General features: G+C 39.0%; 1 protein-coding gene and 1 long non-coding RNA gene across 16 annotated transcripts in view; one reads left to right on the forward strand and one right to left on the reverse strand.

The window, feature by feature from the left end:
* Positions 1 to 6760, forward strand: part of PPP6R3 (protein phosphatase 6 regulatory subunit 3) — a 51416-nt gene extending 44656 nt beyond the window's left edge. For 7 of the 8 annotated variants that reach the window (XM_085224407.1, XM_085224403.1, XM_085224405.1 and 4 more), the window contains 2 exons: positions 885 to 1007; positions 5220 to 6760. In XM_085224407.1, the coding sequence (XP_085080533.1) occupies positions 885 to 1007; positions 5220 to 5271 (175 nt within the window). In that variant the 3' untranslated portion in view covers positions 5272 to 6760. Of the gene's footprint in view, positions 1 to 884; positions 1008 to 3516; positions 3640 to 5219 lie in introns of all 8 variants that reach the window. The other variant, XR_014883446.1, reaches the window with a different exon arrangement.
* LOC104911054 (uncharacterized) overlaps positions 6536 to 24362 on the reverse strand; it is a 34085-nt gene continuing 16258 nt past the window's right edge. For 7 of the 8 annotated variants that reach the window (XR_014883452.1, XR_014883450.1, XR_004159859.2 and 4 more), the window contains 5 exons: positions 23473 to 23593; positions 21909 to 22013; positions 21296 to 21422; positions 15121 to 16167; positions 6536 to 11207 (listed from right to left, as the gene is read on the reverse strand). This is a non-coding gene — a long non-coding RNA (uncharacterized LOC104911054). The remainder of the gene's footprint in view (positions 11208 to 15120; positions 16168 to 21295; positions 21423 to 21908; positions 22014 to 23472; positions 23594 to 24362) is intronic. The other variant, XR_014883453.1, reaches the window with a different exon arrangement.

The following is a 24362-nucleotide window of genomic DNA, read 5'->3' on the forward strand; positions in this document are numbered from 1 at the left end:
ATTTAAGGATATGTAGGAGGAAAGAAAAGGATTCTTTGAAAGAGAGAGAGGATCCATTGGCAGGAGAACTGTAAGAGTAGGAAGAGAAATCAGCAATGACTTTAGAATGCTCCTGACGACTGGACTTACTGCTGCAGAAAACAACTCTGTCAGCTGTGGAGCTACCCTTTACCCTTGTGGGTGTACAGATCACTTTGTGCCACTCAGGGCCTGAATTAATGGGACGAGGTGGGAAGCCAGAGCTTTTATAATTCTCTAAAGAGGCCAAACACAAGTGCGTTTCCCAGTGTGAGCGCACTGCTTTTTCACCCAGCTGTGTTCAGTTCCATGTCTGAGAAGACGCTGGTGAATTGCAACAGGGCAAAGGATGGTACGAGTACTGCACCTACGTGTGTAGTCATCGGGTGGTTTACCAATAGAGATGGTGATAAGTTAGTGATTCTGCTGATTTGTTTTACGGACAGACTTTGTCGATGCCAATTTCTAAGGGAATCTTGAATTTCTTTCATACTTTCTTCCTTCTGTTTTTGCATACTTATGGCTTCAGAGTGTTGAAATCCTATCGGTATGTACTGTAAAGGATTGTAACCCTGATTGTTATCGCTTTGGGCTTCACACACATTCCTTATTTACTTCCTGGTTGTATTTGTAACCATTGTATTTCCTGCATTTTTATCTAGTCAGTTTTTAATGGTTTTGAACGCCGGTGCCTTCAGTGTTTAAGTCCAGAATCATATGCCTGATCTCCATGTTTCAATCATAATTTAAAATCCATTTGCATGTGACACACCAAACCCTTCTCCCTATTTTCTGCTGTTGTCTGAAATATATTGTAACTTAAAAATTAAACTCACAGATTAAATGCCTTGTTTCCTTTCATGTAGTGAGGAAGGAAAATTGTCTACCTCGCAGGATGCTTCTTGTAAATATGTGGTAGAGGAGAACACAGAGGTTGCGGAAGAGGCTCCTTCAGCTTTGCAGCCCACTAACAGCAGTCCAGAACAGAGGTAACTGCACTCAGGGATGCTTTCAGCTCTCTAAGCAGCATCTTATATATTTTTCTATAATAGAACTAAAGAGGTCTGAGTTTAATTCAAGCTACGTATGCACTTGCATCTATTTATGAGATTTTTACTGCTATGTTGTCCACCCATACTGAAATTCTTGAGTCGTCAGAAATGTATTTGCCTTGTATTATTTGACTTGCAAATATTGTTGTAAATTTTCCTATTCCCACTCTATTTTCTTATATGTATTGGTTCACGATACAGACTTGATAAGAATTATGAAAGCTATGACTGGAGATACACTTGACTTTGTCCTGAGCTTCGACGTAAGCTGGTGCTGCTGTTTTCATTCTGTGTTTGACTGCAGGAGGGCTGGTGGGAATCCACCATTGCAGCTGTGTGGAAGGGAAATGCCTTAAGTCATGTGTTTGTTTAGTTGTGAACTAGTCAAATAATTGCCTCTAATTTTGAATCACTTATTGTTTGCACTTCTGTCTTTGTAAGGTATTGACCTAAATACTACTAGATTTGGAGAAAACTCCTCGAAGTACGTAGATAGTTTGAAATAAAGTTCTCTGGAGCAGTCTGGATTGCTCAGTGTATGTATTGGAGGAAAGAAATGTTGTTCTTTAGCAGCTTGGCTGCTAGTACAGTCTTAGAGAATAGTGATTCAGTAAATAGTTCTGAGCTGACAACTGTCAAATGGAGAAATTTGTTCTTAAACGTTGTAACAGCGAAGAATTTGAAGTAGGTGAGAAGAATCCCACCCTTGAAAGTGATGTTTGATGAGAACCTTGCTCAGGGACTTAGGTCAGAGCAGTGTCTGGCAGAGGTAGCTTCCAATGCTGCTGTGCAAAAGGACAGTTTTGCAGTGCTTCAGCCTCCTTCCTGCCAGAAGTCTCAGATGGCTGGAACTGATCTTGTTGAAGGCAGAAGGGCTGCATTTGAGCCAGTCCACGTGAGCTACACAGCTCAGAGAAGGGGAAGAGAGCCTTATTTCCTGTGCTTAGTACTTTTGCCTAGAGATTAATTACATGTTTCCTCTGGGAGCTAATGGCTTGTTGCACGTCAGGGTATTACAATCCCAAAAGTTTGTGTTGGTGTTAATGCTGACATTTCCTAATCTAGATAGAATTTAGTGTGCTAAGAGGGAACTGTGCTGTCTTAAAGAAAACCCATGTAAAAGGTATGTGTGTTAGTCAGTTACTGAATTCTGAGTCATCCCTGGGGACTGTTCCTCTTGCTGCAGGGCAGAGCCTGGAGGAGTAGTGTTGTGCCTTCTTTTTGGGGAGCTGCAGGAGTTCTGACAAGGAGCATATTCTGAAGGGAGGGAGGCATTTGCTTAACTAAAAGCAATTGGGACTGCTTTTGCTGTGCAGTATAAGCAGAAGTATGACTCTGAACATATAAATACACAAAGATGTACTTTAATATTAAGTTGCAATAGTTTAAAAGGTATTTTCTCAACTTTCATAGATATAGAACTATTATTAGAGGAACTTAGTATTTCTCACAGAAATGTTCTGGAAGTGTTAGTCATTTTTTAAGATTGTAGACACTACTACACTCTTCACTTTCTAGGCAAGACAAAATTTAAAGCTTTTGTAAGCTGAGATTTAGAAGATAGCTTGACATGTAATACAACAGAACTCTACTGAATGTTTTCGATTGTACTTTATGGAAACTAAAAAAAGGTGCAAGCCTATTCCTATCAGAGAGATGTCTCTTCTGTCTGTCTGGGACTAGTTTGAGTGGGTATGTTTTGCATCCAGGACCTGAGATGACACTGAAATATTGATACGCTTTTTGGTAAGCCTGAACTTTCTAGTCTGCATGCATTCAGTGAACTTAATCAAGAAATTGATTTCACTTGGAAAAAAACTGCCCACTTAAAGGGGGAAACACAGAAACTCCGTTTTCCACGGCCCCTTTGTTATCTAGAGGTGCTGGTTTTATCAGTGCAGCATTTCTGGCCGTGCTAAGCATTACGTTAAAGGGAAGAAAGAAGTGTGTGGGCACTTGCCTTCTGAGGTGATTGCCTTCTGAGTAAAGATGCCCGTCTTAGCCGACAGAGGGCTCTCAGAGCCAGCAGTTCCTCAGATTGCTTTTGGGTTACAGAGAATCTCCAACTCCTTTCATTGAATGTGACCGGCTTCAGCGCAGCTCAGTGCTTTCTCTAAAGGTGACTGTCACAGCAGATCCTCATATACGTACAGAACAAACATCTAGATAAACTGAATTGTACTTTTGGGGCTCCATGCATGTGTGACTAGCGGGAGGAGTCCCTAGGTAGGTCTTTGGCTGGTGGCCGTAATAATAATCTCTGCTAGGAGCCCTTTTCTGTCGTGAATGTTTTCCAATTAGTTCGTAGTTTACTGCTTTCTGAACTGTCAGAACTCCTTCTGTGCAGCACTTGTTTCTTACCTTACAGGTTTCTCTAAAAAGTGTTTAACTTTGTCTAGTGCTGTCTGTCTTTTTATCTAATATGTACGTATTTTTTCTTAAAAAGTGTTTTTAGTGTTTAGCAGCCAAAGACTTAGCTAGGGGGACTCCTGCTGGTCATGTGCATGTAGAGCACGGACCCAAGAGTGGCTTCTCTGTGATGTACACCATCAGAGAACAGGAGTTACAGGTAACTTTTCTCATGCAGTTCCAAATGGTATTTATATTCTCTAAAGGAAACTCCACATGTGTTCAGTAGACTTGTGCTAAATGGAAGCTGAGATTTTTTTGCTTTTATTGCTTGCAATTCTTAATATTTTACGCACAGCTGATTTATCTCTTCATTTGCGTTACACCAGGGCAGATGAGCTCACATCTTTACCCAAGCTTATCTAGAACTGTATATACTGTTACCATTTTCACTTTTACAGGTTTGCTCTTTAACTTCTTTCATACTAATGGTCTGAAGTTCAAAGTATTAGTGAAACAGCAGCTTATAAACTTAATCACCAAAGCAGTTGTTTTTCCTGTTATGTCTTAGTTGCTTATTTTCAAATGCAGTCTGAAGTATCCCAGTGTCATCTTTTGCCTCACAGAATAAGCTGTGGAGAAGTCTCAGAAGCGTGCTATTTATCGGCGGTTCTCTAGGGGAGAGATCAGCAGCTCCAGAGATCATTCAGTTATCAATAAAGATGAAACACATTTTGCTAGTATGCTGAGTTACTTTGGCTATGCCAAACGAGATAGAAAGAACTTCAGAAAAGGATGAGCCTGTAATTAGCTTGTTCCCTCTTTTTAGCTCTGTGGAATTCTATTCTGAGAAGTTTAATTATACTTGCAGGAAAACTTGTGGTTTTTGGCTTCCCTGTGGGGCAAATGTTTAGAACCTTGTAATCAGAACAGTAGATTGGAAGAAATGTCACAGCCTTTGCTAATGACAACCTTGTCTGAACAGAACTTCCCAAGCTGGAAGGGACTCACAGAAATCAGAGTCCAACTCCTGCCCATACCAGGACTAAACTGTATTTTTGAGCATTGTCTAAATGCTCCTTGAACCTGGGGGCTGTGCCCACCACCCTCTGATGCAGAACTTTACTCTAACACTCCCTTGACCCTCCCCTGACTCAGCTCCATGCCGTTCCCTCCAGCCCTGTCGCTGTCACACAGAGCAAAGCTCAGCGCTGCCCTCAGCTCCTCTGCTCTGGGCTGAGCACACCCAGGCACCTCAGCCGCTCCTCACACCTTGCCCTCCAGACCTTTCACCGTCTTCACAGCCCTCCTCTGGATGCTAACAGTTTTATGTCCTTCTGGCATTGTGGCACCCAAATAGCATGCAGTACTAGAGGCGAGGCCGTGCAGAGCAGAGTGGGACAATCCCTCCCCTCACCCGGCAGCATTGTTGGGCCTGGTGCATCCCCTTTGGGCAGCCAGGGCACACTGCTGGCTCACATCGACTTGCCACCAGCCAGAACACCAGATCCCTTTCTGTGGGGCTGCTCTCCAGCTTCTTTTCCCCAGTCTGTATATACGGCCAGGGCTGACCGATGGGCAATCCAGCTCTTGTTGAACTCCATGTGGCTGGTGATTTTCCAGTGCTCTAATCTGTCAAGATCTCTCTGCAAGGACTTTCCACCTCGAGGAATTCAGCAGCTCTTCCTAGTTTTGTTAATTTAACATTGTCTGCAATTTTGGGCATTTGGAAAAAAAAAAAAAAAAAAAAATTGACACCACCTGTTTCTTGTGCACTTACATCCTTTTTTGGCCTCTTAGGACTGATCAACGCACCCTTTTAGGAGAGACATCTGTTAATGGCCCTGTATGATATGTGATGTCTGCTGCCTTGGCTGAAGAAAATGAACTGATACCTGGGGGTTTGAGCGTTTCTTGAGGATTTCATCTAGAGCCTGTTGAAGCCAGTTACTGCTGCACTAATTTTGCAAGGGATCAGGACCAGCAACATTTATATTCTAGATTTTAAGACATTGTACAGAAATTCATAAGTGTAAAAATATTGCACATTGAGAAATACCAATAATTTTTGCGTATGTTTATATTGTATTGTTCTAATTAACGGGTGGCCTGTGAAATAAGATCCTGCCACCCATGTAATGATGACAGTAGTGTTACTATAGTTAAAAATGGCTGTAAGAATAGTTTTATAAAAAAAAGTGAATACACAAATCTAATGTATTTGAGACATAACTATTTGACGATTAGTGTGACCAAAGTATTTAGCAGTTTTTCATACATTTTTCACCTTGTAAAAAGAAGGAAAAAAAAAAAAAACAACCAAAAAAAAAACCCCACACCTGAATTCATGTTTCTTCCGGGTTGGCAAAGAATTGTAGAACTGAAATGCCCTATAAACGTTATTTTGGTTGTTTTAGCTTACAGAAGTGATTTAAATGAGAATTTTGGTGTTCAACATTTTACAACAGGTTTTTTAATTGGTAATTGTTTTCTGTATTGTTTAAAACAGATCAAAAATGTAAGTCTATTGGTAGAGATTTTAAGTATTTATTGCTACAACTTAGTTGACAAATTGATGTTACTGTAAAGCCATATGTTCTGTTAAGTCTTGTTTGCTTGAAACAATACCTTACAGGTGAAACACTAGAATATTTGAAGTGCACATGGCTTGTTGTGTTAAGTGATTCACCTGCCTTTTAACCCATTCACCAAGATTTACTTTAATCCCCAGCATTACACGATGGAACATTTCAGAACAATCTGCGTATTTAAAACGCTGTGATCCTCTTAGACAAGTCAAGTAAATGAAATGCCCGTGCTGCTAATGTAATTACAGTACACGCATTTTAAAAGTATATAGTGTTCTTTTAATACCAATTTTGGCAGCAGAGCATGTTAATTGTTACTTTCACTGTACTGATCTGTGTGAGGCTTTCATTTGTATGTTCTAAACCAGTTTTTTTCGCAGCTGGTTTGTGTATATATATATAGTGATTATGGAAACTAATTCTGTGTAATTTATAATTTTCTATGTCAGTGTACAATTCCAACAGCCTTCTCAAACAAACGGAAGCAATATTCTGTATATTGCCACATTGTCTGGTGAAAGGGTTAAAGTACTTCACCTCCTGCACTTTTAGATGCAAATCCATTTTTATTTCTGTAATAATTATATTCATTTATTTTTACATCATTTGTTTTCCTGACCAGTATTTAAAGCCAAAAGGATACTCTAAACAATGGCCAATGATTTATTTTAGAAAGCGTCCCAAGCAACGTGCCTAAACATTACATTGCATACAGAAATAAAAAAAAAAGGAAAAAAGTCCAATGGCATTGCACTTACTGCTTCCTGTCTTGCATTTTCCTCCAAAGATGTTAGTAGCGACTTGTTGCAAACTCATCAGCTGTGTGAAAACGGAGAAAGAAAACATTATGATAGAAGGACTTGGAAACTATAGTTGCCTTTTTATTTGTACCTTATAAATGATGGAATTGAGTCCGTTTATGTTGTTTAATTGCGGAATTGCTTCCAGATGCACCTTTGCTGAAAGTGTTACCTATTAATGCTGAGGTTGGCAGTTGTCCTTTCGTCACTTTCTAATCTGTTTTGGAAACAGAAGTGCTCACTTCAGTGCAGGAATTGCAGTGCAGCTGTAAATTCCACGCGCAGGAGAGCAGTGTGGTGTCTCACTTCTGTCCTTCCAGTGAAGTGATTTGTACCTCGCTAGCAAGGTGCGTTCACTTCTTACATGGCCAAGAGGAGTGAACTGACTGAGTGTCAGTCATTAACTGTATTTCAGCCCTGTTGCCTGCAGTTCAGCCAAGTCTCGTAGTTTGTCCTTCCTTCCGATAGTGAACTGATGTGACAGTCTGCTACTTAGTTCATACAGGAGATCAAAATTGAAAAGGAGTGTTTTGTCTCCTTTCCCTCAATTCCTACCATGTGCTTTCAGGTGAGTAGAGATGTGATGGTGGTAAATGCAGATTGTTCCTTCATTGTAGTCTGCCTTCTATCTAAAAGGTGTGCTAGAGAGAAGGTAAGCCGACCTACTTTATGCTGATTCTAGTGGTCTGATTCTGAGCTACTGCACTTGCTGTTAAGTTGGGAGGTGTGTTAAACCTGGGATTTAAACTAGATTTGACGTAGCAAGCTTGTTCTGAGGTCTGTGGTGTGTTTTGCCCACAAGTATATTACTTGTTCTGAAAATCCTGAACTTGAAGGGAAAGCTTTGGCAGTGAAGGGAAATGGCTCTGTTACCCAATCTGTTTAATCAAATTTGACTTGCTTGCAGTGAACTTCAGTTCTCTCAGAAGGTATTTGCAAGATGGATTAACGTCAAATACCTCTGGGTGGGTTTGACTTTCTGCAGTTCTGCAGTATCTGGTAGCAGTTAGCCAGTCGTAGCAAGCTTACTTCAACCTTGTTCTGAATGCTTGCATTGCAGCACGTGATGGTGCTCGTGGCAATGGGTACAGGTGCAGTCACTGAAAATGGGGGTGCTGTGGCATATGAAAGGACAGTGGATTTAGGACTCCTCTGTGAAAGGACTTCTGCAAGCATAGCCAGAGCAGCAGTATGTGCAGTAGCACCCAGCCGTGTCAGACCTGTCTTTGTTACCTGGTAGAGTGGATGAATCTCGCCACCTTGACTGCTTACATCAGTGCAAACCTTTGTTAAAAGTATAAGCCTTGTCCGAAATTTTTCAGCAAGGTTATTCCATTTAAATAAAGGTATAAGCTTGATTAATAATATGATGCCTTCTGTTGAGTGAGTTGACAGGTATTCACTGACAGCAGGACAGCTGAAGTAATCTCAGTAAATCCTTGTGAATTCAACTCATTTTAACCACGCCTTGGAATGGAGTTTCTCTTTCTGCTAGTAAGCTTTTGTCTCTGCCTCTCAAACTGAGTTCTGCATTGTCAGCTGCACACTGTGAAAACTCACTGTGACGTTCCCATGAGGAGGTAAGAAAGACGTAGGAAGATGAATTTTTCATAATGAACTTATGTTCCTGTTGGAATTAGTTTTAATTTCCTTGGAGATTACTTTGTTTTGACATACACTTTATACAGTTAGCCAGTTATATACAATAAATAATTCCTATTAATATACTTAACCATCACCTCTGGCCAGTAGTGCAATGCAGCATGAGTGCTTCAGGCTTTACTGAAGACGTGTGCATTGTTTCTCAAAATCAGAATGAAAATTAAAAGATAATGTGAGAGCAACAAGCTTTTTTTTTTTTTAAGCTTCTGTCTTTTTTTTTTTTTGCATCTTATTTTCTATCAAGTAAAGCATTGACATCCTTCTATGCCATTATTGTTAGAACTAAGGTTACAGTATGGAGGAATCATAAGCTCATAGAATTAAAAAGATTCTTAACGTAAAAATAGAAGTATTAAACTTGTCTTTGTGACATCACAGGAAGTCCCACCGTACTTCTTCCTCTTCTGCTACAAGCTAAAGCAGTGAAGAGAACTGTGCTCAGCTAGTAGTATTTTTCAACATTTCTCTCTCCTATAGATGAGTCAGGGTTAGTGTCTGGTGCGTTTCTTTCTCTCTGAATCAGCAGGTACTGTGCAAGATGAGCTCAGATTACCTTTAGTCCATCAGCCTAAATAATTTTATATATAAAAATAATAAACCTTAAATAATGTAATGCTGATTCCAAGACCTACTTCAAGAGGAGTGTTCTCATTTCTCATTTTTTATTTCTTATGAGTGTTGGCGGGTGCCTTTTCTGCGGTCTGTGTTCTCTGCATCTTGAAATTTGGATTCTGAAGGCTCTTAACTTAAATCACAATTATCTGTTCTGTATGTGATGTGCAGTCACCCAAATCTGGACTAGCTGCTGAGTCAGGTTTCTCAGTCGTGAGATGCAGCTTGCCCAATCGCTCAGACCGAGCTGCCTGTCTCACTGTTTTAGTCTGGGAACGATCACGTTGGTGGTTGATTCTCAAGGAAGTCGTAGTGTTGCCTTGTCTTTCTCAAAAGGAACCTGAACCTGTTATTTACAGATATGCCTGGACTGCTTTTGAATTCCAGTATGTGTGACTTCTTCTGCTTTTGTTGAGAGAAAGAAATGCATGTGACTAATGGTAGGTTCTTCCCTTTCCCTTTTTATCTAAACTGTGTTAGAGGCCACAATTTCATTTTGGGTAGTAGGTTAATTTGGTTCATTTTCTGAGGTTCTGAAGCTTGATGATGCATACATGACAAATAAAACCTGTTGCTCCTCATGCCAAACAAAAATGAGTGGCAGGAAAATCACTCTTCGTTGTTGCTGTTGTTGTTTTTCCTACTGGAAGATCTGAAATGCTGACTGTTATCTAATGGCTCCTGTATCAGACAGTGAGATGAGATAGCTAACATAAGCCTAGTGGCTCTGTCTGCTGAAATTGAAGTGACCTTGTTTCCCCAGAGCACTATATCTATTACCTATGTCCTTATAAAAACACTTACTAATCACTTGCTAATGCTGCTTGGCTTAAAAAATGATTAAAACAAAACAAAAAAGATGGATGTGGTTATTCTGTATTCTCTGCCAGACCATCATTGAGACGTGCTTTCAAATGAGAAGAGTTCTGCTCTGGAGTGAGCCATGCAGGACTTGTGCATGTTGATCAGCCAGCATTCAAAACGGAAGGGGTCATAACGAGGAATTTTGGGATGCTGATGTATCTACAGAATCACGTTCTTCCATTTTGCTGTAGTTTCCTCAGAATTAAGCTTGAGAAGCTGAGGGGCAAACTGAGTGTGCAGCTTTTTTTTTATTTTAATGCTGGCACTGAGTTATGTCTAGTTTAAAGTACTTTAAAGACACAATTCTCTGTACTTGGGATGTGGAAGCTGACATCAAGTTATTGTTATTTACCCAATTCATGCAGTATACCCAAGCACATAAGAGAACTTTTAATCTGTGTACACAGAGATATACGTACATGTATGAGTAAAGTACATTATGCAGCCAGGTGCCATGTAAGTGGTGCATACCCTAAATGCACTCAGCTCTAGAATCCTAGGAGGAAGAGGCACGTGTGCATATGATTCAGCCCATACTGAAGTACTTCAGTAATACAAAATGTTCTTTAGCTTCTGTCTCTGAAAATGTTGATGCTTCTGTTGGTGTCTGGCCAGCATGGCTGTAATTGGATTTGGGGAGGAGGAGGAACTGATGCCTCCAGTTTTGAGGCCAACTTCAACTTTCGTCAAAGAGGGTCCTGCTGTGCTTCTCGTAGGCATGAAATACTTGAGCCTTTTTGTTCATGTGTTTGTGGCTTCTCAGAAACTTAGGTAAGAGATGGGATTTCCAGTATTGGTGACTGAATCATCACTGTTGACTTCATCTATAAACTTGTACTGGTGCTGTTAATCTATTGGCAGTTATGCTTCTGTTCTTGATACATTGGTGAGATGATTGATTTAGCTCTTTCAACAACTGCCACCAGCACTGTTCTCAAGAAATCATGAACAGGTTTACTGTGTGGCTTTGAATTTGGTATTGCACAGATTAAAGTGTTCTAGCATTCTGTATGGGAAAGGCAGGGTCTCTGTGGTATAACTTCCAGCTGGCCTAAGGAATGGTCTAGTGCAATCCAAAGGAAGTTAACTCACCTGAGTTGTTGCCTGCTGATCTTTAGGAGCGTTCTTACTCCATTACAGTGACTTCTAGCTGTTCATGCAGGTGACACACTGGGCCCCTCCTGCCTTTGCCATGGTGGTATGAATCTGTGTGCAAGGACTGCTCACTGCTGCCTCGCCATTCGTAGTGGCTGTAGATGAAACTGATAAAACATTGCAGTAAATAGCAGAGTACCTAAACAATGAGACAAACTTGCTCCTGCAAGAAATGAAGGAGGGGCAGCACTCACTATGTCAGTACTGCCCAATGCTGCTCATGATAAAAGAGCCTTGTTTCCCTTCTGTATAAAAGCTTTATCCTTAGTTACTTGCAGGACATAAGAGAGAGGTGTTAGAGATGAGATTTTTCTACACTCTAAGGAAAATGATTACACCCGGGGGACAGATAAGCTGATTCCAGCTTCTAATTACTCTTCTACTACAAGTAGCTCTGGCTTTTATGGCACTGAAAAGTCTGGGCAGTGTTGTCTTTGGCATACTGTTTTACTTTCAAGATGTGGCAGAAGTTGGATTCAGGACAGTGCTGTACAACAAAAACTTCATTCCTCCTGCTTTATGAGCCAGTACTTTGCCTCTGGCTGTATATGGAGAGCATTAATTTTATTCACTGACTATTTTTAATAGTTCTGGGTAAAATACTATTCTGATAGCAATTGAAAAAGCACACTGTGTCAGTATTCTTAGTTTGGTATTGGTGCGATGTATTATAGAAATTAAGGGGCCAGATGTAACAAATAATAACAGTGACATTGTTACATGTATCTAAAGCATTAAAATGATACAAAAAAAGCTTTAGCATCATCTTTTGCCTTTTTACATCATTAGCTGTCTGTAGGAGTGCACTGCCTTCCACCTGACTTTTTTCTTCAAAACCAAAAGTTCAGTACAGCAAATCTGTAAAAAAAAAAAAAAAAAAAAAAAAAAAAAAAAAAAAAAAACCTTTTTTTTTTTTAAACATGATTTGATGATGGAATTGTAGTCTTTGCTGAATTGGAAAGGACCCACAAGAAATGCTGAGTCCAACTCCTGGCTGCACACATGTTGCCATAAAATTATGTTGGCTAAAACTGGACGGTCGGAAAAGTTAGCAAAGGAATACATGTAAAGGTCAGCTACAGAATTTGAGGACAGTTTCATGCTTTCAAAAATTGTAATAATATGAACAGAGAACACAAAGCCATGTCAATTCCAGACATCTCCTAAGTATAGCTTAGGAAAAGCGCTTGTAGAAATTGGTGGTAGGTAACGGAAGGGACAACAGAATCTCCAAACAGGAAAAAGAGTTGTGCAAGAGGGGCAGGAGTGCAAGGAGGAGTAAACCTTGATCTCGGAAGCTGCGTTTTGCAGCCACTGGATTGTTGACAATATAATGCCTGTCTGTTTGGATCGATTGAACAACAATTGTTCTATTTGCGGCCAAAAGTTTGCCTGCAATGAAGAGGGCAAAAGCTGGGAAGTTCGTGTTCCTGAAAATAATTCTTTGCAAATTTCCAAAATAAATTTAAAATGGATCTTCTGGCTCATCTGTTTTACTGGGAAATACAGCTTGTGGTCTAAATTGATTAGATGGATGTTCTGTTCCAGCTGATCTACATCCTGTAGGAGGGCACAGCTGGCTATATGCGAAAGGAGGAAAATCCACACTTATTAATTTAGTTGCAATCAAATACTTCAGAATGAGTGACTTGGCACTCCCTAACGTCGTGTTCTCCGCCGTGCGCTTCTTTACTTTCAAAAAAGAAAATAAACTTTTCTATCATTTACTGTAATACAATAACCTTTGATTAAAATAACGTAGGAAAGAACACCGATGCAGACAACAGACAAGTGATTTAAAACAGATGTGAAATTCCCTCTGTGTAGAAAATTATAGGCACTGGTGATGACATTAGACACGTATGACTAATCAGAGTTAATGCTTTCTGTTGCCAATTAGCCCTATTAGCACAAGCAATTTGAGCACAGGATGACATTACTTTAATTACTGTAAGCAGCTTGTTCATTTATTGAGCAGTGTGCATTCAGAAAAGGGTTACTCTGTCTGCAAATTAATCATAACCTTCTTCATCATTAGAAATTCAGGAAAACTGAGGGAAGAAAGACTTTACCCCCCAGAAAGAGGGAAAAAGGGGTGATGGAAGTCTGATGGTAATTTTGGTATTTTACTACTATTCTTTTTTGACAAAAAGACAAAAGCTATTGTATGATTTTTGTCTGAAATCTGTATATGAGTGGGACAAAATTGCTGCCATTAGAGTTAAGGCAAAGACATTATAACCATTAGATGGTAGCAATGCAAAAAAAAAAAGAAAAAATCTTGTGAAGATGTGCAGCAAAAATAAGGCAGAATGTATCTAGAGGAGGGAGAAAGCTGAATAAGAAACCCAGAACTTATTTCCTGCTCTTTTAGCACGCTCCATTTTGTTACTCATCCGCACATGCTCTGGTTCTTTGGCACGGGGTGAAAAGAGTTTTTTTTTTTTCTCTTTTCTGGAGCAGTGATTTTGTGTGGCATGGTGCCACAATGTGCACTCAGGATGAGCATATTTCTGGCCAGCATCATCTCTTCTGTCTCTTTACTGTGCTGAAGGTGGTGCTGCGGAGATCTCCACAGCTCCATTCATGGCTTAAAGGGCAGAGGTGTGTACATAGTAAGGATCCAAGTGAAATGAATAGCAGGATTGCAGAAGATGACAGCATCTGGCAGCCTCTGAGCTTCCTGATTTTTTTTATTTTTTATTTTTAATTTCTTTTTGGTGGGAGTGTTTGGTTTTTTTGTTTTTAAGATGAGGTCACTACCTGAAGGTTTCTTTTCTCTGAGTGCATACAGTATGCAGTGGTGCCTGAAAAGTTATGGTGCCTGTCAAAGGCTGGGATCCCAGCATCACTATTAAAATAGCTGTGAGACAAGGATGGGGCTGAAGAGAAAAAGATTGCTGCACCTTTCGGGCTGCAGAGAGTTAATTCAGTTCTTCTTGAGGTCTTTGCATAAACTTAAAAAATACCACCACATTTGCATCCTGATGGATACAAGCAGTACAAGGATATTTAGCAGTGACACTCCTCTATTAGCAAATACTAGTAGGTAGTCAATTTTCCATTGTTATTTGGATTTTGTTTTTAGCCATGGGACTACTCTTGCACTGCCTCTGAGCAATTCTGATCTTGTTCTGAAATCCCTATATTTCTGCGGGGGCAGAAAACATTGCAAGAGATCTTTGTCTGTTTTATTCAAGGAACAAAGCCCGAAGGAGAATGAGGCAGCACTTCAGGCTGCTGTATAGGAGAGGGTGCTGCACTGCTGCAGAAAAGAAAAGTGGCTACAACAGAGGATCTTTCCTATCCCAAATGTACAAAACACAACTTGGCCCACGTGAGCCTCTGAAAGACTGAAGCTGCCCTAATCTATAAAACTGTATCCCCCAGGTCATTCTCCCAATATCGTATTGTTAGAAGTCATTTATGTAGGGACACATGAAGATGCAGTACTGTGAGTGTGTGAGGAATCCAGTAAACCCATGATTTCTAATTTGCACCACTCTAAAAATTTAATTCATATTTTGATAAGATAGAGAGGAGGCAAGAAAGGAAGGAGCAAACTGCTGTAGTAAAAATTGTTTCTAAATCTACATTTCTGTGGGGTGAAACAGAACTTAGTCATTCTCATTATTGTGGTTGGGATAGACTTAGCCTAGTATTGATATGGTGCTGTGTCTTGGATTTAGGATCAGACTAATGTTTATAACAGACCAATGCTTTGGCTGTTGCAGAGCAAGGCACAAGGAGCTGTGTGGGGAACAGGCTCGAACTCTGCTAAGTCTTCTCATGCTATCTCATAACTCTTCGATGTGCACTGCCAAACCTCTAGTTTTTACCAGATTGCATTTGCACAAGCTTTGGGACTCCCTTAAGAGGGCATTCATAGCGTGATCTCCATGCTTAGGCTGATAGAAAGAAGTAACAAAAAGATACTGAATTGTTTTTTGTGCTTGTTTAGTGACCTGCGGTACTATTTTGGCTGATGGAGCGGTCAGCAGCACATTAGGCTGTACTTACCTTATGCAAATCGTTTCTGTGACGATGCCTTTCCTAGCGCAGAGCTGCCGACCTCGCTCACATTAGTCACAAACGCCTTTTGCTCCATCACACCCAGTTGCATTGCTCCTGAAACAAATAAGGAACATTCAGTGTAATTATATTTCCATAAAAGCGATACTTGTATTTCCTTAGCACTGATCTTTCCGGTTTCCAGAGGCTTCCACCACCTTCTATATTGTTAAAGCTATTTTCTCTGGTTCCATTCTTAAAGTAAAAAATCTAAATAAGCTGTGTGCTTTAAAGCAGTTTGAACTACCCTATCTTAAGCCAGTTTTTGGGCAGAACATCAGATATGCTTTCCAAATGCAAGCACAAAGTAGACAAAAATGTGTAAGACCTGGTAACAAAATGTGAAAAGGAGAGCTCAAACACAAAGGGAGTGTATATAGGTATCGCTCAGAGCAACAGAGCAATTCTGAGCCAGCTGTTGAGTTTTCTAGTACTACTCTTGTGACACTTTGTTGTCAAGCTATTGGCAAATACCACAGGCACAGCAGCACAACCCCAGCCCTGCTCATGAACATGTTCAGCTTTCTTCGGTTCCTTCACATGTGAAAAACTGTTGCTTCTTGCACAGGACTGCTGTCTTAGCCTGTGTTGGATAAGGAGAGCCTGATGGGCAGCTAGCATTGAATGCAAGTAGTGTTTAGACGTTTCACTGTTCTGTAAGATTGCGTTAGTCTAAACAGCGGTCTTCTGTCTCCCCTTAAGTTTTTTAACTGTCCTGATTTAATTACAAAAACTGACTGTAGTTTCCTCTTAGAAGATATCAAAAGTTCATCATTAGAGCATTTGCATATCAGCCTGTAACCTAAACTTGTGGTGTTTCTGGGCTTCTCAAGACACTGTCGCTCTGGTGAAGGCAATTCCACCCCTCCACTGGCTTTTAAAACCTGGTTATCAGTTACCAGGATCCCCCACAGGTCATTGATGGGGCTGTTCTAATATTTGCATAACCGATGTGGAAGAGTGCACATGGAAGGGTGAGCAGGTTTGTCCTCTAACCTGAAATAGAAGAGTGAGATTGGAAGTAATCAGCACAGTGTTGAAAAAAGTTTTCACGACACTGACTAAAAACAGTCAATAAAATGGCAGATTAAGTTCTACGTCGATAATTTCCAAGCAGTGTGCTTGGGGTTTTAACACTGGTAACATACAGAGTGCAAAAATCTTGTAATTACTTTTTATTTTTTGCTAATAGCAACTTTATGCGAGGTAGTAGTCAAAACAACTGGATGGATTTCAGAGCTTACCAAAAAGAAAATAAGGACCTTAGCTCTATGAATCCATTTGTACTCGAATAATGCTTCCCTACAAACACAGAAAGAATAACAATAAAAGTACCAACGGCAGAGATGAACAAAGGTAAGAGACATACATATGCAAAAGATCTTTTGTCTTTTGCACTGAAAAAAGGGACTGAGAACATGATGAAGACAGAGAAAATCACAAAGAGAAAATGATAGATTTCCTGCACCACAAGAAATTAATTCTCAAGCCACAAATCTGTAAACTATATAAAGCTTGGACAGGTTTAAAAGTGGTTAGATAAGTTAATGACAGCTAATGAAAACATCATGTCTGCTCACTACATAGAAATCCTCCTCAGCTGAGGAAGCCCATGCCCCACAGTCACCAATGGGGGTTATCAGGAGCAGGATCCTTTTCTTCCTCCTTTCTCCTGCCATCTGTTACTGTCTCTCTGAGTTAGATCAACTGCGGGCGCCTGCTTGAAAGTAAGCTGTGACCCAAATCTGTATTAAAAGGAGGGCTCAAAATGTAGAACATTTCTCATTTGTGTAAACAGCCCTGTGTATTAATCACAGAAATACTGGCATAATTGGACATTTTAAAATACAAATGGAACTTTTCTATCAGCTGGTTTCAGATTTATTATCTCAATACTAATAGCATTCCAACAGTGCCTCCAGCTAGAGGGAACGAGGCCCACAGCACGACTTGATTATTACTGTATTTTCATATACTATGTCAACAAGGATAAAAATTGGTTTGGAAGTAGAAGCTGACTTTAGAGCCCTCTAATTCCTCACTGAGATACAGCCCTTTCATGGCTGTTGGTTGCTTTTGCCAACTGCAGATGAAGAAATATTGTATTTTGAAAGTTAGAGCTTGCTGGCATGTGACTCTCCTTCCTTACATTTGAGTTTTGTAGCTATTCAGGCTCAGTAATACCATCGCAACAGGAAGGTAAGTGTGCCAAAATACAGACAGGTTGGCATTAACACTATTTGAAAAACACTTAAGAAACTTTTCCCATGCTTTTTGTCCCCTTTTAGACTCTAAATACTGGTCAGTGTTTGGAATAAATAATACAATCTATGTCCTCATCATACAGTCCATCTTTATAGCAAAGAGCACGTATAGAACAGTTTTTTGCTTATTTTTCTGTTGACAAGTTCTGTATTAGAAAAGCACTTACACAAAGCCAAGCTTTGCACAACAGTAATTTTCCTACTTCTCCCAATGCATGTTTGCTGCAAATATCTATATTTTAATTCTTTCCTGTTAAAATTACTTCATGAATTTTGATCTGTGATGCAATCTCCCTAGAGGTCTGATATCTTGATGTTTTATTGAAATGAAACATTTCCATATTACATGATAAATAGCCAAATGTTGTTACAGAGTATCCCGATGTTCTGATAGAATCCACACTTACCTACATCCCAGGAACAACTATAGTGAGGGTGGGTTACAACGCACCTCGCTGTGTGGGTTATGAAGATGAACCCACAGAGCAGCTGAAAATATGTCCAGAAGCTTTATTTAAGCATTCTGTCTCCTTTGCCAGAAGTACATTTCTGAGGAGTAGAAGGTATCTCTGAGAGTGAAAGGCAGGAGGGCAGGAGGCCGAATTCCTTAACAGCCACAACACATTGAAAAATTGATTCGGAAAGTCAAAAAAATACCAAATCGTTGGCTTTTTTGGTAACATCTTTTGTATAGCATTTATACATACTGTGTAACTGTGTAAGTGTAACCATAAATAAAAAGTGTTTCTAGGAAACAACGTACCAGTTATTAAAATGTCTCTAATTCTTTGAGACGTAACTACCGGATAAAAGGAAAACTTCAGTGACAGCTATGGCTGGCAAGAAAATATACTCTTGAGAGCAGGTACAGCAGCAGATAACAGATCAACCAGAGGCAGAGTAAGTCAGCATCTGACCTGCAGTTTAGATAGCAATGGAATCCAGAGAGAGGAATGGAGAAATCTGTTTATATCACCTTGAGGACAGCGATGCTTGTCTGTCTGATTCTGGCAGTCTCTCTTTTTGTGTTGCTGTTTTTCACTTTAAAAAAGGAGCACTAACAGCATGCACGCTTTTCCGAAGTATTATCTGAACCCAAGGCACTAGGGCTACATCCTTAAGCCAGGTGATGGAAGTACATTTATGAACAATTTCATGAACTGCAGAATTAATATTTAGTATTATAAATAATTATTACTATATAACTATTATAACTACTTCAGCAAAATTCAATATGAAGACTGGCTGAGGAACCAGACTGCACAGTAGAACAGAGTGCAGAAAACAGAGTGATAAGGATACATAGATGTGCCTACAGACAAATGTAATTCACTTTGCTTACAGTGGGATTAGTCTGCTGATGAGAACTATTTTACTATTTAACATTTTCCAAATAGTCCATGAATTAGGACTTTGTTTTAAAAGTGCTGGCTTGAGAAATGACTAGTATGCTTCTTAATAGCCCAGAATGACTCACAAGGCATTGTGGTTGACACCAATTGCATTTTAAAGGTCTTCATCTACAGAAGACTAATAAAAAATATTTTAGATGCATTTAAATATTGAAATGGTTTTGGAATCATTAAAATTTCCCTAAATATCACATACATTCTTCAAATAAGAGTTAATGCAGGAATAAAAAGCAAATAAAGTAAGCAAGCTAACCATAAATATACTTAAAATGAGACTTAAAATGAGTAAATTTCATTTATATAAACTACAAATGTCATTTTCTATCTGTAGACCACGCAGCCATAACTGACAGATAAATGTGATGTGCTTCAAAGATATGGTAACCATTTCTGAAACCAAGATCAAGATTTCTGTTAGGAGAGAAATCTGAGAAAAGAAAATGATCTGCCTATTTCTAACATCTGGGCTTCAGACCAGAAGAAAGCAGAGCTGCCATTTCAGAAGATAAGCATTTTTCTTAGAGTTCAGCAGCTCCAGTAATTGCTCGCATTGTGCATGCAGGACCTATAGGATCTGTGCAGTGAAGAAAGCTAGATAATGCGAGGCAAATCACTGCTGCCTATGCAGTTAATGGTGGATCTTCCAGCATTTTATCATTAGCTGTCTTCTTGGTACTTGGGTTACAAATGAAAAAGGGGCCAGGGAAAACACGGCACTTTTAACAGTCACAGTCTAAAATCTGAAACCACACCTGTGGTTGATTCCAGAGATGCAATTCAGTGCAATCTTAGTACAGCACAAAATGAGCTTTTTTAACTTTACGGTGATGGTTTTTCTGTTAACAAGCAGATTTATTTTATGATAAGGTGAACAACTAAGAAAATTTAGTCAACAGTAACATTCTGCAGAATTATTTTGAAAAGGTATTATTGATTCTTGCAGTCTCACTTGTGTGGTAAATGAATATAAGAATGAAAAAACAGTCATTCATAGAATCAATTCAAAGGCATAAATAACAGATGGGACAGTCATCATTCTGTTCATCTTACTGAGGTGACAGTATGGAAGCTGGAACAACCCTGGGCTGACCCACTCCAAAAATAAGGCATTTTGGTTCTTCAAGTAGAAAAAGATGAAGAACAGCTATCTCAGTTCACCTTGCAGCACAGTCAGGTTTCTGCAATGCATTCGGGTGTCTCCTGCTAAACAATACAGCAGAAGCACTTGCGTTGTTTTTCCTGCATTTTACAATGATTTCTTCCAGCTGCTTATGGCCAGATTTAGCTCTTGAAACACCAAGAATTTCAGCAAGTACTTACTGGCAAGCTGTTTGCTGGTAGGACTAAAATAGATGCTATTTTAATTTTAATACACAAGACTTGAAAGATTATGAACTACACCCTTTTCAGGTGCCACATTTCATAACCCGTCATCGTTCTCCATCTTTAGCTAAGTCTCATTTCATATTTGACTCGAATTTCTGAGTGAAAACAACTACTGATTTACAAAACTATTAGACTGTTCTGATAGCAACCTATAGCAACCAACAGCCATGAGTCCCACTCAGCAGGGCTCCAGGTAGAAACACTGGGCCAGAATATCAATTACCAGCAGAAATTCTTGAATGGAAACTACATTTATGTGATCTGAGCAAATATTTTTGACAAGGTTCTCCAGGAAATGCGTGCAGACTATTAGCCATACCAGCTAAATATTAAGAATATTGAAATATATTGAGCTTGTTTTTTGATGTTTTTGGATTTTACTTTGACACAAGAGTTACCTGTATTGAATAGACATCATTAAAAATTGCCTCAGATCATCTCTGCATATTAGAGAATAGAACAGAGCCTTGTGCAAACTCTATGCCATAAATCAGGCAAGGACTGAAACATGGGTACTTACATAAGAACTAGTTGTTCAAGTTACATTACAGTTTGCACCCTAATGTCCACCAGCTGTTTTGAAGAGGTGGTGCTTTCACAACTGCTGGGCTCATGTGCCACTGCTTGCATGTTGGTAAGCAAAATAAATCCTACTCTTCCCTTCTTCCCCAATTTTGAGAAAGAAAATTTTTGATGTGTTTTTCCTTAGTCTAGGAAGCAGCCTACCAGCAGAAACTTTCTCTTCCCATCTTTCTGTGGAACCACCTTTGCTCAACCACCTGTTGTTCCTAATTCAAAAAACCATCTACAATCTTAAAAGTAATTTACTGGTTCCTATTGGGGACCATTCTTCTCAAAGAATATCGTCTTGTAACTGAGAAATCCATCAAAACATATCTTTTAAGTACGACTTGTCTTGTGTTGGGACTTTGATGATGAAACACTTCGTGTGACCTTCAGCAGAGTCCAAATTCACTAACTTCCAAAGACTAGAGTAAACCATTTTGATTAACAAATGACAGATGAGAAAGCAAGAGTCTATTTTTGTGCAGATATCCTTACCCACTAGCATTGGTAGTCCTTCTGACTGCCCACAGTGTTTCATTTTTTTGTTCAGTCACATGAGGGTGATGCCAGATGCTGCAGTTACTGATAAAAATTCTTTTCACAGAGATATATTAATGGTATCCTGGACATATAAAGAAAAATAAAATGGAAACAGAATAAAATTATTGCTATTTTTATCATGCTAGCAAAATATACCTTGAGAGAACCATTTATCACCAAAACATTTAGGAAGTTGTGTATTTTCCTCTTGAAGTGTTAATGCACATTTACCTTTTCAAGACAGTACATACCTAATGAAAAACAGGCATAAGTATTTTAATAGTCCGTAATTTTTCTTGTTTTTTTTCCAGTATATGCAAAGCTTATTTGATAAATATTATTCAATTACACAAGAAAACTAGTAGGCTAGCTGTCTGCCAGGCATATTTCTGATTTTTTCTGGCTTATTTAATTTGCTTTATTTGATTATTTAGGGAAAAAGGAGCCTGTAAATTTTCAGTAATAATTGAACTGTGGTGCTGTAAGAAAGAAAGAAGGGAAAGGGGAGAGGGGAGGAAGGTGTGGAGGAAGGAAAAGAAAGGAAAAAAAATAAAATGCAAAAACATACCTGATATTTGAATTAATCTGAAGAAAAGTATCCACCTGTTTTAGCTCAACATTTGTAAATTGAAGTTATTACAATTCAGGTGAAGAATTAATGTACTTTCATATTCTATGCCAAAAGAAAAAAAAAAAAAGTATAATCTTACTATGAAGGTTAACTTGTGAAGTCAAGAATTTGTGGCTGATGTTCTGAAGAACAAACTTATACTTCTGTGAAACATAGAATCTTTTAAAAAAAATGATTTGTATGTAAATACTAAGCAAATTGTTGAATTCATTTTTGAGGCTCCTAAGACAAGACCATAGCTGCTCATACTGTCAGATGGGAGAGAAAGTGCTGACTTAAATATTCAGAAACACTTTCTTGAGAATCTACTGATTCCTAATTCAGGTACTTACCAACCTGAAATTAGACAGTATGAAAGTCACCTGTTACAAAAATGAATTCTGGTTTTGAATGCAGACATCTTCATCTGTGCAGTGATCTCTTCTTGAACATATAAACAGCTTGAAATAGTACTTCCAAAAGAGTTACAAATCAGTCTGACTTTACTTCTATTGCCAACTGAAAACATGAATCATAAAACCCTCTGTTGCCATTCTTGCAGTGTTAGTCAAGAGGTGAGAGTTGATAAAACATGCTCATAGGACAGTATTTGTAAACTACCATTCAGATGCTGTTCAACAAAGTAATTAGTTTTTCTCTACTTGGCAAGTGGAATAAATGTTTCCCTTCTTGAGAAAAACAAAAACTCCAAGTAACTCCCAGGAAACAGGATGAACACAAAAACCAGGGACATGATAGCCTATTCTATGGGTACACCTGGGTTTGAAAAAGTACATTTTACTATTTGCCCAGGGAAAAGACAAAATTAAATACACATGGATGGAGATAATAAAAGAATGAAATACAGGCAAGGTAGAAAATAGGTGATTGCGACAAATTAACTTGTCCCTCTTTAAACTTTCCAATTCTTTCTTTCCTTTCAGAAGTACAAAGCTGGTAAAGGTAACTAATTCTATATCAAAACAAGAAACCAATCAGGAGCAATCTGGAAAATATTCTGAGTCGTGTTTGCTGAGTTATCCCTATTTGCTCAGTGCTTATGTAATAAAAGTTTGTGATAATTCCACAGATGCCAACCTGAAAGGCCTCATGAGATACTGCTTTTGTTTCTTTCTTTTTAATAAAAATCTGGTTGATGTGACAGCACTAACATCAAACAGACTCTCAAACAAGTGAGCTCAAAAACCTACTGGAGATCAAGTCCTCCACACCATTCTCTCTCTGACTACTTGCAGGTACCGAAATGTGTCCACTTCTTTCCTTTTAATATCAGCAAAGATTTCTGTTACATCTCCGGTAAGATGGTTTTGCACCTGAGAGCTGCCTTAAATAAAAGTGCTTCCGTCCACCCAACGACTCCAAACACAACATACTGCATTACAAAATATTACAATTATTTTGCCATTAATTTTTTACTTCATTTAATAAAAATGTATGAGAATACATTAACACCTTTAACTACAGAAATAACGCACGTCCCACTTCATATAATTGTACTTACTATTATACTACACTTGTATTTCACAAAGACAACTCTAGCTTTGCAAGTTCTGTGCGTCTCTGAAGATCTGCTGTAAAAATCTGGATCCTGATTGGGAATTGGGCAAAAGGTCCATGTCTACCTACACAGTGAACAAAAAGAAAAAAACAATTAGTTTTTCAGGCTAATCCATGAGAGTCACAGCTACAGCATTTGGAATACCTTTTCATCTGTGAATTCCTAAAATGAAATCCTCTTCCCTTCTCCTTTGAAAATGCAGCAGGCAAAATTACTTGCAGTTTAGGTGTATTATGTGTGTGATGCACAACATCTCTCTCTCTCATGCACAAATGCAGCAGCTTGCTGCAGCCCCACCATTTGTAGGGATAAGAAGCAAATCCAATCTGTTTGGACTGCACTTGTTCAGTCCTTCCTCATCCATCCTGGAAATGCTAACAGCCCAGATAGAAATTCTAGCTGAAACTTGGGGTATGGCTATCAACTGGACACATATCATCAAAAGCAACAGGAGGGGCAGACAGACAGTGAAATGGTTCTGCTTTATTGCCCTGGTAATGAGACTGAACTCTGTAATTCCTGTATTTAGTCCTGATTAATTTTTCCTTATATTTAGTGGAAGGAATCACAGGTTGACCATAGGTGATCACAGGTTGAACATAGGTGAGTGTCAGATCAAACAGATAAAAGGTGTTCAGAAATCAGAATTCCATATGAAACACCACCATCCTCCTTCATTAAAAGAAAATTATGTGAAAAGGTATTTCCTGATGAAATCTCTCCAGAAGGCATTTATCTGTTCTTAAGAAGTTTAGCTTACAAATTTTATCAGCCTAGCAACTTCAGCAAGTGCTGAAGTTAAGAACAGGACAAGACAATAGAATAGCACATCT

This window comes from Meleagris gallopavo, chromosome 5, assembly GCF_905368555.1.
Source record: "Meleagris gallopavo chromosome 5, MGAL_WU_HG_1.1, whole genome shotgun sequence".
Lineage (NCBI taxonomy): Eukaryota > Metazoa > Chordata > Aves > Galliformes > Phasianidae > Meleagris > Meleagris gallopavo.